The sequence below is a fragment of the Pelophylax lessonae genome (genome assembly GCF_965119305.1).
Source record: "Pelophylax lessonae genome assembly, contig: HAP1_SCAFFOLD_77, whole genome shotgun sequence".
Lineage (NCBI taxonomy): Eukaryota > Metazoa > Chordata > Amphibia > Anura > Ranidae > Pelophylax > Pelophylax lessonae.
In genome coordinates this window covers 283,518-302,658 of record NW_028120141.1, presented here as the reverse complement: position 1 = coordinate 302,658, position 19,141 = coordinate 283,518, and the positions used below count along the sequence as shown (strand labels likewise).

The 19,141-nt window shown below is 45.4% G+C and overlaps 1 protein-coding gene and 1 pseudogene across 2 annotated transcripts in view; one reads left to right on the top strand and one right to left on the bottom strand.

Moving 5' to 3' along the window:
* LOC309543483 (WD repeat-containing protein 97-like) overlaps positions 1 to 19,141 on the bottom strand; it is a gene marked incomplete at its 5' end in the record, with an annotated part of 218,063 nt that overhangs the window by 27,368 nt on the left and 171,554 nt on the right. The window contains one exon of the mRNA XM_082275962.1: positions 7,329 to 7,488. Within this exon, the coding sequence (XP_082132088.1) occupies positions 7,329 to 7,488 (160 nt within the window). The remainder of the gene's footprint in view (positions 1 to 7,328; positions 7,489 to 19,141) is intronic.
* On the top strand, positions 17,928 to 18,880 carry LOC309543485 (annotated as a pseudogene). Its single transcript has one exon. The product of its transcript is annotated as an uncharacterized misc_RNA (transcript).

The window sequence follows — 19,141 nt, the reverse complement described above, 5'->3', positions numbered from 1 at the left end:
CCATTTTATATGTTGGTTGGGAGTAGATAATTTTCATGTGCACTGCCCAATAGAGGTAGAAGTAATGTGGAATCCTCATACCCCCTTGGTTAAGTGGATCAAATATTACAAATTACACTTCGTGTTATAATTTGGGTATTTTTGGTCACTGCCATTTAAATCCCAGTACCACAAAAAAATTGATTTTTAATTTATACTTACCTGTAAAATCCATTTCTTGAAGTACATCACAGGACACAGAGCCATAAATCATAACATATGGGTAATATAGCCACCTATAGGTGAAGGACACTGGCAACCAATCAGAATTGATGACCCCCTATATAACCCCTCCCATACAGGAAGTACCTCCGTTTTGTAGCAAGCAATAAAAGATCCCATAGGAGAGGGGAGGGACCTCTGTGTCCCGTGATGTACTTCAAGAAATGGATTTCACAGGTAAGTATTAATTAAAAATCCATTTTTCTTTTTGTACATCACGGGACCATAAATCATAACATATGGGACGTCCCAAAGCAATGCATCCAAGGGGAGGGGGGGGGGGACACCAAAAAAATACCGCCATCTGACCCTTAACAGAAGGATTACACTGACGCCTGTAGTACACTGCGGCCAAAAGCAGACTCCTCCTGGGTCCCAACATCCATTCTATAGAAACGAGTCAACGTATGCACCGATGACCAGGTCACGGCCTTGTAAATCTGAGCAATAGAGGCTTGATGGCGATCTACTCCTCTGGTAGAATGTGCCTTTAAAGGAAAAGGTGGAACCTTTCCTACTAAACCATATGCCTGGGTAATAACCTGGCGAATCCAACAGGAAATCATAGATTTAGACGCTGCCAACCACTTCCTGGGCCCTTCTAGCAGCACAAACAAGCTCTCGGTCTTAAGAATCTGAGTGGTTTACTGTAAATCAAATTTAAGTGCATGCATTACATCAAGGAATGCAATAACTTTTCCTCATCTAAGTGAGGATCTGGAAAAAAAGAAGGTAGTATAATATCCTGATTCAAATGAATGGAGGACACTACCTTGGGCAAAAAATCTGAGTGAGAATGTAAAGTCATCCTATCTTAATAAAATATCAAGAATGTCTCTAGAAAGAACTGTTAGTTCCGATACTCTTCTAGCCTAAGTTATTGCAATAAAAAATACCAGTTTCTTGGTCAAAAGAACCAGGGGAAACTGCCCTAGAGGTTCAAAAGGCTGTTTTTGCAAAACTGCCAACACCAAATTTAAGTCCCAAGGACACAACCGTGGCTTCACAGGTGGAAGCAAACGCAATATTCCCCGGACGAAGGTTTGAACCAACGAATGGGAAGCAATCAGTTCCTGGAAGAAAAACCGATAAGGCTGAAATTTAAAATCATGCTCAGGGCTAATTTCATATCTACCCCTGCTTGAAGGATCGATAGAATTCTCCCGATAATATATGTGCGGGGGTGCCATTTCCTGGCTTCACACCAGGCAATGTAGGATTTCCAGACCCTGTAATAAATACTTCTAGAGACTAGCTTCCTGGCGTTTATCAGTGTATGAACTGCTGGGCCAGATACACCCTGCTCTTCCAAGATTAAGGCTTCAATAGCCAAGCCGTCAAATTCAGAGACTCTATAGGGTGGAATATCGGACCTTGAGAGAGCAAGTCTGGACGCAGTGGAAGGACCCAGGGCCTCATCACTGCCAACCTCTGGATTTGTGCATACCAAATCCTCCTCGGCCAAGCCAGAGCTACCAGAATTACTGGTTTCCCCTCCAGTTGGATCCTGCGCAACAAACGCAATATCAGCTGTACCAGAGGAAAGGCATAGATCAGGGAACACTCCTCCCAAGGAGTCACCAAAACATCCACTCCGACTGCGAGCAGATCCCTGGTTCTGGACACAAATTTCTCCAACTTGTTGCTGAACCTGGATGCCATTTTCCAACAGATCTACGTCTGGGATCCCTCAGCGTAGGCAGATCAATTGAAAAATCTCGGGATGCAAGGACCATTCTCCCGGAAACATCTGTTGACGGCTCAAGTAATCTGCCTGCCAGTTCTCTATTCCTGGAATGAACACTGCTGTCAGGCATGGCACAAACATCCCTGCCCAGGACAGGATAATATCCACCTCTTTCTGGGCTGATAGACTCCTTGTGCCTCCTTGATGGTTGACATAAGCCACGGCTGTGGCATTGTTGGATTGCACCCTGACAGGGTGACCCCGACGGATTTCCCCTTCTCCAGATTTCTGGTCACCAACCATCAATTCAGACTCAGTCTTACTCTTTGTAGCAGAGATATGAACCGGTCTTAGGACTGAATTCTTTCATTTCACGCAGACAGAACGTTGTTCTGCAAGGGTCTAGCATGGAATTGAGCATAGGGAATTGCCTCGAATGTGGACACCATCTTCCCCAGTAACATCATGCAAAGACGTATAGACGGATATTTCAGTCTTACTATAGACCGAACCTGAGCCTTCAGGTCTGAGACCCTTCTTGCTGGTAAGAAGATCTTTGCCTGCACCATGTTGACAAGAAGCCCCAGGTATTCCAGACGCTGGACTGGCTGTAATGCTGACTTTGCCAAGTTCAGTATCCAACCCAGAAGTTTCAAAAAATGTACAGTCTGAAGGATATTTTGGCTTAGAGCCGACGCCTATCGATCTATTAGTAATAGATCGTCCAGATATCCTATTATCGATATCCCTCGGGACCTTAGAACAGCCATGTGACGTGAATCACTTTGGTTTGGGGGCTTGTGGAACCCAGAATGCTTTAGGGAGGTTGGGAGACTACTTGTCTAGCTTCCACAGCCCCTCTTATGTGTAAGTCACCCTGTGTCTATTAGGGGCACAGGGTGACCAAGAACCCCAGTCGGGTCTGCACTAATCAGACTCGCTGTACAACCACACTGGACTCAGCCTTTCGTGTTACCCCAGTTATCCTGGGTTCTATATGTGTAGTTTGTGTTGAAAGAGTGAGGGGCTCTTTCACTTGGGACAATAATATTTCTGAACAATATCCCTCAGGAAATATATAAAGATATATTGCAGATTGCTAGGATATTGCAGAAGTGTTTCATAGATCCTTGCTAGGGGGGTGGGGGTTTGTTATTGTTAAATACCTGCATTCCATTATTCTATTGTTCATGTCTGCCTTGTGTAAGCTTATTATGGGATGTGTATGTTTGTGTGGACTGGCTAAGGGAGAGGGGTTGTCCCAGAGTGTACATCTCCTTGTGCTTTGTGTTTTAATAAACAGTTTGATTCTGGTTCACTCCAAAACTTGGACTGTCGAGTTCTTGGGGTAACTATAGCCAGATTCACGGATCCTGTGTTCCAGAGCTTAGGAAGCAGCTTCTTGGCAGAGATACCCAGTCGGGTGTCCTGATTCCGTCACAAGCCAATACTGGGGCTAGGATCTTTGTGAACACTCTTGGTGCTGTGGCCAACTCGAAGGGCAGAGCCAAACTGGAAATGATGGTTTCCAATCGCAAAATGAAGGAACCTTTGATGGGTCTGAAATGTAGGCACATGAAGGTATGCATCCTTGATGTCTATGGATGCTATGCCTTCCCCCTACCCAGAAGAGTGGGGGCACCCTTCACTGAGAGGGCTTAGGAGAAAGACTTGGCTGATCTCTGGGCCCAGGGCTTTTTCTGACCTTGCCCCTAAAGGCTTGGGTCCGGATGCAGATGGTTTAGGCCGTCGCCACTGCCTGGAACTGGAAGCATTGGTATTATGTGTGCTGGGGATCTTGACGGAAGGGTGCCTGCTTTTCCTCTTTACAGGTAGCAACTTCTTGCTCCAAGAGTGGATGCATGGGAAATGACCGAGGACTCTGAGGAGGGCGCAATGAGCCTAGGGAGGAAAAAAGAGGTTTCAGCTGTCTCTAGGGGCGGGAGTTTAAAACTCAGCCTGGACCATCTCAGCAAGAGACTGGATAAACAATCTCTGGGATTGAGAGGCTGATAGAGATTCCTCTGACTCTCCGGAAGTGGAAATTTCAACTTGACCTTCTATAGAATGACCTTCAGCTATATCTTCCACATCCTATGCCCAATCCTGAACGGATTCAGGGGGTGGCTCAGGAGAGGGGGGGATCTAACCCGCACCCTTCCTCCATGTGGTGCTCCAATCATGTCAGCAATCCTACCCTCTATTCTGGCTAATGCTGATGCCAAATCGTCCTTGGTAACATAGGCTGTGGCAGAAGTACACGAAGTAGCTACTATGCCTGAGAACCGTAATGGCTCAGATTGGCTATTTGCCTCTGGCTTATCAGGAGGAGTAGACACAGTTGAAGCACGACTAGGGCCTTCAGGGCCTTACGGTGGCATCACAGTGCCCTCCCCAACTGTGCTCCCTCCAGCCCTTTTTCGGGCAGACATTGCTTTATAGCAAAACAAACTTGATGTACTACCTCTTTAAAAGTGTGCTCAAGGTCTGTGCCAAGCTTATACAGCCTAATGCACACAACACTGAATTACCAAAGATACAGGATCTATTAGTGCCAGTAACATACACCCACAGTGACTCACGCAACCCAGCTGCTGCTGCTCTGTGCCCCTTTCAGCCTGTGACAGAGGCTAGTGTGTTCCTTGCAGAACGTGCCCTTTTATGCATGTGCGGTGTGGTGTGTGGCATCCGTGTGCATGCCAAATCACACTAGAACAGTCCCACCACACGGAGAATGCCTATATTTAAATGCAGAGTTTCCCTCGCGCGTGAATGTGCGAACGCCAAGGAATCAGACTGGGGGCAGCTGTGTTAACAGAAAGTAATAGGGCCCTGTGGAGATAGACTACCAACCTCCAGAGCCATGTGCCAAGTCTGAGCTAGCGAGAACATCTGAGCCCTTACCCCTGTGCTTTTGATTTGACTTGTGTGGTGCAAAAGGTGCACCGTAGAGAAGGAAGAGATAAGTCTTCTGTGCAAGGCACTATAGGCTGCTTGTAGGCAGGTGCAGCCTACTTTCTCCACTGTAGGTGGTGCTTGTCCACAGCGGCAATGCAGTTGCAGAGGAAGTCAAGAGGAACCTGGTTCCTCTATGGTTTTCTGGGTCACTGGGGAAACTATATAATTGGATTCTGCTGCCCTGTGTGACTCAAGCAGCTTTCTTGAGTCAGGCAGTGTCTACTTAAGGCCCTGGCTCCCAAACTTGGCACACATTTGTGAATGGGTTGTTACGGACCGTTTCAGCAGACAAGGGGTTAAAATCTGTTTAGGCGATATGCCCCTTTCTGAGAGACAGGCACAGCTACTGCAGAACATCAAACTCCCGAACTGGATACAAAATAGCACTCCAACCTGGAACCTCACGAATAGCTGCTAGCAGACGAACAGGAAAAGCATACATCAGCTTACACTCCTAGCAATCAGTCTCCAACAGCATACAGTGAATCCCCCCAAGAACGAGACAAAGCTCCGAACAGGAACAACAACATTTATTGGAAGAACACAGCACACTTTTATACAGAAATTGGAACATCCTTCCCCCAACAACCGCTTTCCCATTGGTCAATTGCACAGTACCTGCAGTTCCCAATAAGGTCCTCTCCAGCCATGCAAATGAGGGCTTAAAAATGAGTCAGCAGTGATTGGTCAGATAACTTGACCCCGAAGGACTGCCATGCAAATGAGGACTTGAAAATGAGTCAACAGGGATTGGTCAGACACAGAACAATGGTTCCCTAACGAGCCCTCAATACACATTACTCTGAGTGTCAATACATCCCTTAGCAGACAACAGGTGAGGTCATTAGCACACCTGACAATAGGTGAATGGAGAGCCACCTCAGACAGTCCATCTCCTCAGAGCTTCCTATAATGACCATATTAGGAGTGGACTTCCTGTTCAGAGACCTCATGGCAAATGGGAACAAAAATCTTCATATTACAAGGGAGACATTATTCCTGAATAGGACTGTCCCATTTGTAGTAGTCCAAACCATATTTTCAGTGTTCACCACCCTCCTGGTCACCCTGCATCCATAACAGATGCAGGGTGACTTAAACAAAAGAAAGCCACACAAGGCTGGGCATAGTGCCTCCCAACCTCCTTAAAGGAATTTGGGGTCCACAACCCCCATGCCCAAAGTGACTCCTGTCACATGGGTAGAGTAGGGACAGGTACCCCATCTGTCAGGGACAATATTAGCAGCAGGGAAAGGTTCCAGATGAGGAGGGAAAGTGCAGGGTTCGCAACTTCTCTGGACATCATCCCACTTGGGCACTCTGCCCCTCTTAACTGGCGCTGTTAGTTCAGCTGAAACCTGCTCTCGACACACTGTTGGAATCCGTGAGTGTTCCCGGTTGGGCTGTCTTCCCACTGGGTTTGCATTATTTCAATACAAGTTCTTTACATTGCACCTGTTATTGCCGTCGCACCACCCTGCACCCACCTACATGATGCACCCAGTTAGGCATCCAAGAATCCCTGTGCTGTACTATGGAAGGAGCCAGGAGTTGCCAGTGCTGACCAAGAGGAAGCACAAGACCAAACTGATGGAAAAAATGGTGGCTCCCATTCATGGCTGCTACATACCATTTATAGTATAGTCCATAATTTTACCAGCACACTGTGTTCAGATCGGAAAGGACACTTTAGGGTCCATCCACCATTTCACCAAAGCATCTTCCTGCGTCACATTGCTGTATGAAGTGCACCGGACACTTTGTATTTATACCACTGAAAGTGTCACAGCCTGCACTACTAGGTGATCAAGACAGAGGAGCACATTCACCCTGGGCCACAATGAGAGGTCACATTCCCTGTGTGCACCGCAGCAGAGGAGAGAGGAAAAGAGAGAAGAGAGAAGAGAAGGGAATGCACAGAAGAGAAGAATATAAAAAGCAGAGAAAATGAGAGGAGAAGATGGAAGAGGACAGGAGAGTAGAGGGGAGCAGAGGCAAGGGGAGGGGAGAGAAGAGGATAGGAGAGGGGAGCAGAGGAGAGGGGAGCAGAGAAGACAAGAGGGGAGAAGTGCAACAAAGAGTAGAATGAAGAGGAAAGAAGAGAGGAGAGCAAGGAAGAGGAAAGGAGAGAAAGGAGAAGAGTACAGAAATAAGAAGAGGAGAGGACAGAAGTTCAGGGAAGGGGGAATAAAGAGCAGGGAAGAGATAAGAGAAGAGTGAATGAAGAGAGGAGATGAATGGAATTATGAGGGCTATAATGCCATTTTCAGTCTATGATATGAGGAATTCTCTAATAGGAAGCTGTGGTCTGTGATGTGAACCCCTGACACCCCACATAATGGAATGCTCTGCGACTCCTTTTACCCTGTCCCACAACTCAAATACAGATCAATGAAAAAAATGCATCGTTTTCTGGACTCACCATGAGCCGTCCGGTCCACCTTTCCAGCCAGTCTCCACATGTCCTCTTCAGAGTCTCTCTGTCCCCCTGCTCCCAGCTGTCCCAGGTTGTCACCTGCCTCCCAATAAAGCCATGTGGGTCTTCCACACCAATATCCTTGAAGAGGCTGAGGAATCTTCCTCTGTTCCAACCAAAGATAATAAAAATATGTAACTGGATAAAAGACAACTAAATAACCAAGCCTTCATGTAATCGGCTAACAAATTCTCTGTTCATTGCTTTGTGTACAAAGTAGAATTACTGGGAAACAAACCTCCTTTTTGACTCATTGAAACAGCTTTAAATCAGCACAAAAAGAATTATTAATATTTGGTGAGCCTGGATAGTAGATGTAACTATTGGAGGCTGAGACTCAATGCAACTTTCCACAACTGGCACAATTATTGGCCAATGGAGATACAGCAATGAGCTGATCCATGGGTGTTGGCTTCAGTAGACCTCCGTCTTCAGTGACATCCAACAACAGGAGGGAAACCACATACAGGAGACATATCTAATAGTATGGATATACAGAGAAATAAAGGGAAACCACGTACAGGGAACATATCTAATAGTATGGATATACAGAGAAATAAAGGGAAACCACGTACAGGGAACATATCTAATAGTATGGATATACAGAGAAATAAAGAGAAACCACGTACAGGGAACATATCTAATAGTATGGATATACAGAGAAATAAAGGGAAACCATGTACAGGGAACATATCTAATAGTATGGATATACAGAGAAATAAAGGGAAACCACGTACAGGAGACATATCTAATAGTATGGATATACAGAGAAATAAAGGGAAACCACGTACAGGAGACATATCTAATAGTATAGATATACAGAGAAATAAAGAGAAACCACATACAGGAGACATATCTAATAGCATGGATATACAGAGAAATAAAGGGAAACCACGTACAGGGAACATATCTAATAGTATGGATATACAGAGAAATAAAGGGAAACCACGTACAGGGAACATATCTAATAGTATGGATATACAGAGAAATAAAGGGAAACCACGTACAGGAGACATATCTAATAGTATGGATATACAGAGAAATAAAGAGAAACCACGTACAGGGAACATATCTAATAGTATGGATATACAGAGAAATAAAGAGAAACCACGTACAGGGAACATATCTAATAGTATGGATATACAGAGAAATAAAGGGAAACCACGTACAGGAGACATATCTAATAGTATGGATATACAGAGAAATAAAGAGAAACCACGTACAGGGAACATATCTAATAGTATGGATATACAGAGAAATAAAGGGAAACCACGTACAGGGAACATATCTAATAGTATGGATATACAGAGAAATAAAGAGAAACCACGTACAGGGAACATATCTAATAGTATGGATATACAGAGAAATAAAGGGAAACCACGTACAGGGAACATATCTAATAGTATGGATATACAGAGAAATAAAGGGAAACCACGTACAGGAGACATATCTAATAGTATGGATATACAGAGAAATAAAGAGAAACCACGTACAGGAGACATATCTAATAGTATGGATATACAAAGAAATAAAGGGAAACCACGTACAGGGAACATATCTAATAGTATGGATATACAGAGAAATAAAGGGAAACCACATACAGGAGACATATCTAATAGTATGGATATACAGAGAAATAAAAGGGAAACCACGTACAGGGAACATATCTAATAGTATGGATATACAGAGAAATAAAGGGAAACTACGTACAGGGAACATATCTAATAGTATGGATATACAGAGAAATAAAAGGGAAACCACGTACAGGGAACATATCTAATAGTATGGATATACAGAGAAATAAAGGGAAACCACGTACAGGGAACATATCTAATAGTATGGATATACAGAGAAATAAAGGGAAACCACGTACAGGGAACATATCTAATAGTATGGATATACAGAGAAATAAAGGGAAACCATGTACAGGGAACATATCTAATAGTATGGATATACAGAGAAATAAAGGGAAACCACGTACAGGGAACATATCTAATAGTATGGATATACAGAGAAATAAAGAGAAACCACGTACAGGAGACATATCTAATAGTATGGATATACAGAGAAATAAAGAGAAACCACGTACAGGGAACATATCTAATAGTATGGATATACAGAGAAATAAAGAGAAACCACGTACAGGAGACATATCTAATAGTATGGATATACAGAGAAATAAAGAGAAACCATGTACAGGAGACATATCTAATAGTATGGATATACAGAGAAATAAAGAGAAACCACGTACAGGGAACATATCTAATAGTATGGATATACAGAGAAATAAAGAGAAACCACGTACAGGAGACATATCTAATAGTATGGATATACAGAGAAATAAAGAGAAACCACGTACAGGGAACATATCTAATAGTATGGATATACAGAGAAATAAAGGGAAACCACGTACAGGGAACATATCTAATAGTATGGATATACAGAGAAATAAAGGGAAACCACGTACAGGAGACATATCTAATAGTATGGATATACAGAGAAATAAAGGGAAACCACGTACAGGGAACATATCTAATAGTATGGATATACAGAGAAATAAAGGGAAACCACGTACAGGGAACATATCTAATAGTATGGATATACAGAGAAATAAAGGGAAACCACGTACAGGGAACATATCTAATAGTATGGATATACAGAGAAATAAAGGGAAACCACGTACAGGGAACATATCTAATAGTATGGATATACAGAGAAATAAAGGGAAACCACGTACAGGGAACATATCTAATAGTATGGATATACAGAGAAATAAAGAGAAACCACGTACAGGGAACATATCTAATAGTATGGATATACAGAGAAATAAAGAGAAACCACGTACAGGGAACATATCTAATAGTATGGATATACAGAGAAATAAAGGGAAACCATGTACAGGGAACATATCTAATAGTATGGATATACAGAGAAATAAAGGGAAACCACGTACAGGGAACATATCTAATAGTATGGATATACAGAGAAATAAAGGGAAACCACGTACAGGAGACATATCTAATAGTATGGATATACAGAGAAATAAAGGGAAACCACGTACAGGGAACATATCTAATAGTATGGATATACAGAGAAATAAAGGGAAACCACATACAGGAGACATATCTAATAGTATGGATATACAGAGAAATAAAGAGAAACCACGTACAGGGAACATATCTAATAGTATGGATATACAAAGAAATAAAGGGAAACCACGTACAGGAGACATATCTAATAGTATGGATATACAAAGAAATAAAGAGAAACCACGTACAGGGAACATATCTAATAGTATGGATATACAGAGAAATAAAGGGAAACTACGTACAGGGAACATATCTAATAGTATGGATATACAAAGAAATAAAGGGAAACCACGTACAGGAGACATATCTAATAGTATGGATATACAAAGAAATAAAGAGAAACCACGTACAGGGAACATATCTAATAGTATGGATATACAGAGAAATAAAGGGAAACCACGTACAGGGAACATATCTAATAGTATGGATATACAGAGAAATAAAGGGAAACCACGTACAGGGAACATATCTAATAGTATGGATATACAAAGAAATAAAGGGAAACCACGTACAGGAGACATATCTAATAGTATGGATATACAAAGAAATAAAGAGAAACCACGTACAGGGAACATATCTAATAGTATGGATATACAGAGAAATAAAGGGAAACTACGTACAGGGAACATATCTAATAGTATGGATATACAGAGAAATAAAGGGAAACCACGTACAGGAGACTGATATGTAATAATATAGATTCCGATGTGGAACATTAGAATATGGACGTACTGGGTCACTGTGTTGTACAATGCAGCAGTTACTTTGCACAACATGACTGAAGATGATGGGAACACCTCAGTAATCAGAACAGTAACAATCTGCCCCAATTTCATTATGGCAAGAAGGTATTACACACCCATAATCCTCAAGTAGGATGTAGGGAGTTTGTGCTGGTTCCTTTATAGCATACAAAAGTGTACCTACCTGTGTGATGGGTGTGTCTGTACAGATAGGTGTACCTACCTGTGTGATGGGTGTGTCTGCCTGTGTGATGAGTGTGTCTGTACAGAGAGGTGTACGGACCTGTGTTATAGGTGTGTCTGTAAAAACCTCCCTACCTGTGTGATGGGTGTGTCTGTAGAGATGTACCTACCTTTCTTATGGATGTATCTGTACAGGGAGGTGTACCTACCTGTGTGATGGGTGTGTCTGTACAGAGAGGTGTACGAATCTGTGTGATAGGTGTGTCTGTAGAGACGTACCTACCTGTGTGATGGGTGTGTCTGTAGAGACGTACCTACCTGTGTGATAGGTGTGTCTGTAGAGACGTACCTACCTGTGTGATAGGTGTGTCTGTAGAGACGTACCTACCTGTGTGATAGGTGTGTCTGTAGAGATGTACCTACCTGTGGGATGGGTGTGTCTGTAGAGATGTACCTACCTTTCTGATGGGTCTGTACAGAGAGGTGTACCTACCTGTGTGATGGGTGTGTCTGTAAGGATAGGTGTACGAACCTGTGTGATGGGTGCGTCTGTAGAGATGTACCTACCTTTCTGATGGGTCTGTACAGAGAGGTGTACCTGTGTGATGGATGTGTCTGTACAGAGAGGTGTACCTACCTGTGTGATGGGTTATGTCTTGTCAGGGTTTTCTGGTATTAAATGATGAACAATAATGGGATTTTTGACTTACTGTAAAATCAATTTCTCTGATGTTCATTGACGGACTTAGCTCCTGATTCTTCTTAACCATTGGTTATACTGCCCCCTACAGAAGTAGACACTAGGCAGGAAAAAGCTTTAGTACGCCTATGGGCAGTCCCAAGGGTATACTCCCACTCTCAGCTATAGCCACTAAGTTTTGTTACAAGCAATGTCAGAAGAAAGCCAACTCCACAGAGGGGCGGGTGCTGTGTCCGTCAATGAAAATCAGAGAAATGGATTTTACGGTAAGTCAAAAATCCCTTTTCCTCCTTCGTTCATTGACGGACACAGCTCCTGATTCTTCTTAACCATTGGGACGTCCCAAAGCAGTGGTAAACATAAGGGGTGGGAAAACATCAGAAAAAATTTCCCAAGGCTAACCATAGCCAACCAGGTAACATAGAGCTCAAAACATAAACCACGGGAGCTCACCTGAAAAACAATACACCCTCAAAGAGGACCAGGTCCTCTAAATAGCAGCCAGCAAATACAAAAAACTTTGTAAAAGTGCACACCGATGACCAGGTGGCCGCCTTGAAAACCTGTGTCACTGACCCCGATGCAATAGGCCTGAACCACCGCCTGTCTGATCCATCTGAAAATGGTCGCAGAAGAAGCGGACAACCCTTTGTTAGGTCCGTCCACGAGCACAAATAGAGAGTCTGACTTCCTAAAAGACTCCGTAGCTGCCAAGCACACCCTAATTGCTCAGACCACATCCAAGACATGCAGGGCAATTTCCTTCAGATGTTTAAACCTGGGACACAGGGAAGGCAGCACAATGTCTTCATTCAAATGCCAATCAGAGACCACCTTAGGAAGGAATGAAGGGACAGAGGCAAAGCACCACCTTATCCTTGTGAAGCACCATAAGGTGAATGACAAGATAACGCCGTCAGTTCTGACACCCTGCATGCAAAGATGATAGCCACCAAAGAATGCCACCTTCTGGGGCAACATAAGCAGGGAAACCTCCCGAATATTTTCAAAAAGAAGCTTCAGTAGAGCTAAAAGCACCACATTAAGATTCCAGGGCGGCAACAGAGCCCACACTGAAGGAACCAAATGTCGGACACCCTGAAGAAAAGCTAAGAATCCGGGATTGTGTGTCCAAAGGTCATTGGAAAAAGACCGCCAAATCCCTATACCTGGCCCTTAATGTTACTCAAGGCCAAATTTTGTTCAACCCCCCTGTTGAAAGAAGGTTAAGATCCGATCCACTGAGAAGGAGCGTGGATGAACCCCAAGAGACTCACACCACGCAATGTACGTCTTCCACGTACGATGGTAGATCTTCCTAGAGGTAGATTTCCAAGCTTTTAACAGCGTAGGAATCATGGACTAAAACAAACCTTCACTCTTCAGCACCAGGCATTCAACAGCCAAGCTGTTAAAGCCAGCGACTGTAAAGCAGGATGGAAGATTGGTCCTTGGGATAGTAGATCCTCCCTGAGAAGAAGTCCCCAAGGAGCAATGATGACCAGCCGAACCAGACTGGCAAACCAAGACCAGTGAGACCAGTCTGGAGCCACTAGAATGACAGGAATCCCTTCTGCCTGAATCCTGCACAGGAGTCATGGCAGAAGTTTGAGAGGGCTGGAACGCATCAGTCAGTCCACCTTAGAATGCCAGCTACTTATCGAGCTGCCAGGACACTTCATGTGCCCCCTTGGTGATTCAAATATACCATGGCCATGTCCGAATGAATTCATACCGGACACCCCTGAAGACGATTGTCCAATGAGCCAGACAAAGTCTGATGGCTCTGAGTTCCAGTACACTAATCAGCAGTCTGGGCTCTGCCAGTGTCCAGACCCCCTGAGCACATCTGTGCTGAGGATGCCTCCCCACCCAGACAGGCTGGCATTTGTGGAGACAATCGTCCAGTACAGGAGGAGAAGAATTTTCCCTGTCAAAATGCCAGAGAGTGAAGCCACATCTAGAGACTGCGGATGCTTGACCCATTTCACCAGAATCTCTTTAGCAGAGATCTTGTGTAGAACTGTGCAAACAGACCGCCTCGAGGGTGGACACCATCAGGCCCAGAATGCGTATCTAAGCCCGGAGGGATGACTGTCTGCTGAACAACAGAAGCTGAATTTCCTCCTGCAATGTCTGGGGTTTTCCCAGATGAAGAAACACTCTGGCTGAGGCTGAGTCCTGAGTCCAGAGTCAGATTCAGATAGGCCATTTTTTGTGGACAGAATCAAAGCAGACTCCTGAATGTTTCGAATCACACCGAACACCCTCAGAGTTCGCAGAGCAATCTCCAGTAGTCCATCAGAGCAGTCGGAGACTCCGCTCGCAGAGGAAGATCGTCCAGGTACCCCAGTAACGCAATCTCTCAAAAAAAATGCCAGCACTGGGGCCAACACTTCTGTGAAAACCCAAGGTGCAAAGGTGAGATCAAAGGTCAGGGCCACAAACTAATAATGCTCCTCGTCCATTGCAAAACGGAGGAAGCGCTGGTGACCAGCACATATCAGAATGTGCAGGTAGGCATCCTTGATGTCGAAAGAAGCGAGAAGAAATCCCCCTGATGTAGGAATGCCACTACCATGGAATGGACTCCATGCGGAACTTTTGTACTCGCACAAAGCAGCTTAGCGCCTTGAGGTCCAGAATTGGACATACCAAGCCTTCCTTCCTGGGGACTGTAAAGAGGTTTGAGTAAAAAACCCTTGAAAATGTTCTGCAGTCTGAACCGGAACAATCCCCCATTGAAATAACAAGTCTTGCACTGCCCCAAAGAGACCCCGTAAGTGATTTGGGGACAAGTGCAGGTTGGAAGGGAAAAAACCTTTCCGGAGGACAAGACCAAACCCGATTTCGTAGCCTGACCGAATAACTTTGTGGACCCACTTGACCTGTACCCGGGAGGTCCATGGAACCGTAAACCAGCAAAGATGTCCCCTTACCCCCAGATACGGGTGAGGGCGCCCCTTCATGCGGAGGCAGCCTTGTCCGCAGGTCTGGAAGAGCCCGCTTATTGCTTGCCAGACCAGGTTCTCTTGGAACCTCGGGTGGAGGCCCTGACTTTTGATCCCCAATCTTGAGATCCTGAGAGATGAAGAGGCCGCTTAGGAGCCAAGGAGAATGGCCCACGTCTACGACGGGGCTCCTTGCCCTTGTTAGCCTGCGGAAGAAGAGACCTCTTCCCCCTGTGAGACCCTTAACGATGTCATCCAAGAAATCTCCAAACAGGTGACCCCCTACAAGAGGGAGATCAGATAAGGCCTTGTTAGAAGTCTAGTCCACAGCCCAGCATTTCAGCCAGACAATACACTGAATGACCACTGCTGATACAGACAGCCTAGAAATCAAAGGAGCCGCATCCAAAGAGGCCTCACAAACTGTAGCCCCTGGCCCAACCAGTCCCCAGCTCCGCAAAGACAGGAGGAAGCTGTTCTCCCTCCAGGTCCCGGTGTAAAAAAAGTTTAGCCCACTTAGTCAGAGTTTGCGACACCAGGGCAATAGTAATTACCGGCCGAACCAGCCACAGCGGACATATGGCGGGCCAGAGCATCCGCCCTCTTATTAGCTTGGCCTGTAAAGGTTGGAGGGCTCCACAACCAAGATGAAGGTAACTCAATTTGATCTGGAAACTGGCTAGTCCACTACAGGTGGGACCTGCCACCTTTTACGCAGTAAATCCTCATAAGGATACCGCAAGCAAAAAACGCCTAGCAACCACTGCGTTTTGGACAACCCCACTGTTTGTGACAATGTTGTCAAGGTAAGCGGAAAGAGGAACACCCTCGCTGCTTTGGAGGGCCTGTGGGTGCCAAAAGGAACCAGTGCCTCCGACGCTGCATCAACCGCAACCTCCATTCTTAAAGTTTCATGCACTGACACACCAGTGCATCCACCAGCGCCTATTTAAGCACGGCTAGAGGAGCAGAGGAATCATTCTCACTATCTGAGAACTCAAGTCGCATGGACGCAGACCCAGTAGTGTCACAATACATTGAGCTCACCCTGAAAACATAACAATCAGGGGAGGCCATCGACTGCGATCCCGCAAAGGGGACGCTGGCAAAGGGTCCACAAATAGACCACCTATTAGACCCCGCAAAAAACAAGGGGGTCGCCCTCCATAGAGGACATAATAGGACATAGTCCCCTTAAAAGGGGGCTGCCCACCGTGACGCTGACGCGCAGGCAGAGTACCCTCGCTAAAACAAGGCAAGTGCCCCACACATTAATGACGGCAAGACTTTCATTAAAAAATGAAGTGCCCCCACAGCACCACCCGGTCCAAGGGAGGTGCCAAGCTGACCATATGGCCCAGCAGGCCACAAGACCAGCCTAAATGTTTGTGGGGGTCCAGCCACAATTGCACGGACCCTCAGCCCGGCAGATGCCCGACGGAAGAGTGGGGGCTTCAGCTAAACACACTGGGGACCCATGGCCTAGCAGGCCGCAGACCGTGACCTAGAAGGCCACAAGCCACTGCCTAAATTTTTGAGGGCGCCCACCCAGGGGCTGCAGAGAGGAATGCGGATGCCCAAACGATCACTTAAAAAGGTACCGCCAGTCATGGTGCAACTAAAGCCTGGGGCACTCCTACCTAGAAAACAATGCCTCCAGAGAGACTGGACCCCTTGAAGCCAGCTCAATCCGAAGCTATCTCAAAACAGGTTGAGACCCTTGTGTCTAATGGAGCTTTGATACCCTGTACTTCTGAATGCAACACACCCTTGTTCCCAGTGAAAAAAACCGACCCCAAAAGGAGAACCTGAAAAATACAGAATGGTCCAAGGCCTCCGAGCAGTTAATGAAGCGACAGTGTTGGAAACCCCAATTGTGCCAAATTCACATACCTTGTCATCAGGTATACCTCCAACAGCTGAGTACTTCACTGTAGTGGACCTGGCAAATGCTTTCTACGGTGTTCCCCTGCATCCTTCCTGCAGGTACCTCTTTGCTTTTTCTCATGAACTGAAACAGTACACCTGGGCAGTTATGCCTCAAGGGGCGCAAAATTCTCCAAGCCAATTTGCCAAAGCCATAGCCTCTGTCCTTGATACATGGCAACGGGAACACCCTACAGTGACTCTTCTCATATATGTGTATGACCTTCTCCTTTGTGCAGATGACTACCCTGCTACTGAAGAGAATTCAGAAAGTCTACTATGCTACCTTGCAGAACAAGTCTGTAAGGCCTCCAAAGAGAAAATACAGTGGTGTTCCAAGACTGCCACCTTTTTAGGCCACTGCATTTCTAAAAGGCACAAGACATATCACATCAGACCGAGTAGCTGCAATCCAGAATATTCATCAGACCGAGTAGCTGCAATCCAGAATATTCTTCAACCAAAAGCAGCTAAACAACTGCATGCCTTTCTTGGACTCATATCTTACTGCAGGGCATGGATGCTTATGCATCCATCCTCATGCAACCACTCTATCATGCTCTCAAGTCGGTGCCATTTACCCTGTCAAACGAGGCCCTGGACCATTTTATTCTGCTGAAGCAAGCAATATCCACAGCTCCTGCTTTGGGCCTTCCAGATTATGAGAAACTCTTCAAACTGTTTGTGTCGGAGAAGAATGGCCACGCCACAGGGGTCCTGACTCAGGAACATGGAGGACGGACTAGAACCATTGGTTACTACTCTTGCCGCCTAGACCCCGTGGCTACGGGTGGTCCTTCCTGTCTAAGGGCTGTCTTTGCTGCCCAAGCACTCCTAGACAAAAAACTTCAGACCTGGTCTTAGCACACCCCCTGCTTCTTCTAGCACTGCATGACATTGCTGCCATCTTAAATCAGGTGCAACTCCGACACCTGTCAATGGCCAGACATCTACGGCTGCAAATCTCCCTCCTACTTCCAGACAACGTGACCCTCCAAAGGTGTCTCACTCTCAACCCGGCCACCCTTCTGCTGTTTTTCGAGGGGGGAGAAGGAGAAGGTGAAGAAGGAGACCCCTATGATACTCCACATGACTGCCTTGAAATAATGCGCTTGGAAACCTCATATCTCCCGACAGTGAGTGAAATTCCTCTGGAAAACCCTGACTACACACTTTTTGTGGATGGCTCTAGATATGCAGATGAAGGAGGCAAGTACCACACAGGTTATGCTGTGAGCTCTGAATTTGAAATCCTACAAGCAGGAGCATTACCCCCAACTGTATCTGCCCAAGAAGCAGAGCTTCAAGCCCTCACTGCAGCGTGCAAGATAGCAGAAGGCAAAAGAGCCAACATTTACACAGACTCAAGATAGCTCATGATTTTGGTATCATCCAGAGAGCTAGAGGGTTCCTGACAGCGGCCGGAACACCGGTGAAACATGGTCCTGCCATCAAGGATTTAATGGATGCACTTCTCCTACCCGGAACAAGTGGCTGTCTTGAAGGTTAAAGCACATGGCAAAATGAATTCTCAAGAGGCCAGGGGAAACCACTTGGCGAATAAAGTGGCTAAACAAGCAGCAACAAACCAACGAAAAATGGCCGAAGCGGCTGAACAGGAGAATGAATCCCCAGAGCATGTGCCATCTGACAGACTATACCAAGCCTCTATGCAAGGGTGGCTCACACAGATTAAAGGCTGGAATGGATCGACAAAGGAGCAGAATACAAAGGAGATCTGTATCTGATGAAAGGGAAAACCTGTTTACCAAAATATATGTATCCAGCAGTCGTCCAATGGGCACATGGACCTGCACATCTCTCTAAGAACTTAATGAATTCACTGATCAGCAAATATTATTGGGCCCTGGGAATAACCACCTTAACCAGAAACTACTGCGTCTAATGTGCAGTATGTGCGAAATGCAATCCGGGGAGGACAGAAAAGACTCTGCAGAAACATTTGGCGAAACCCCTATATCCGTTCCAAAGGATACAAATTGATCACATACAGATGCCAAAAAGCGGCCGATATGAATACGCCCTAGTGGTGGTGGACATGTTCTCAGGCTGGACAGAGGCCTAAGCAGTCACAAACATGACAGCTAAAACCACGGCTAAAAAACTACTTTATGAGATAGTATGTAGATTTGGGGTCCCAGAGGTG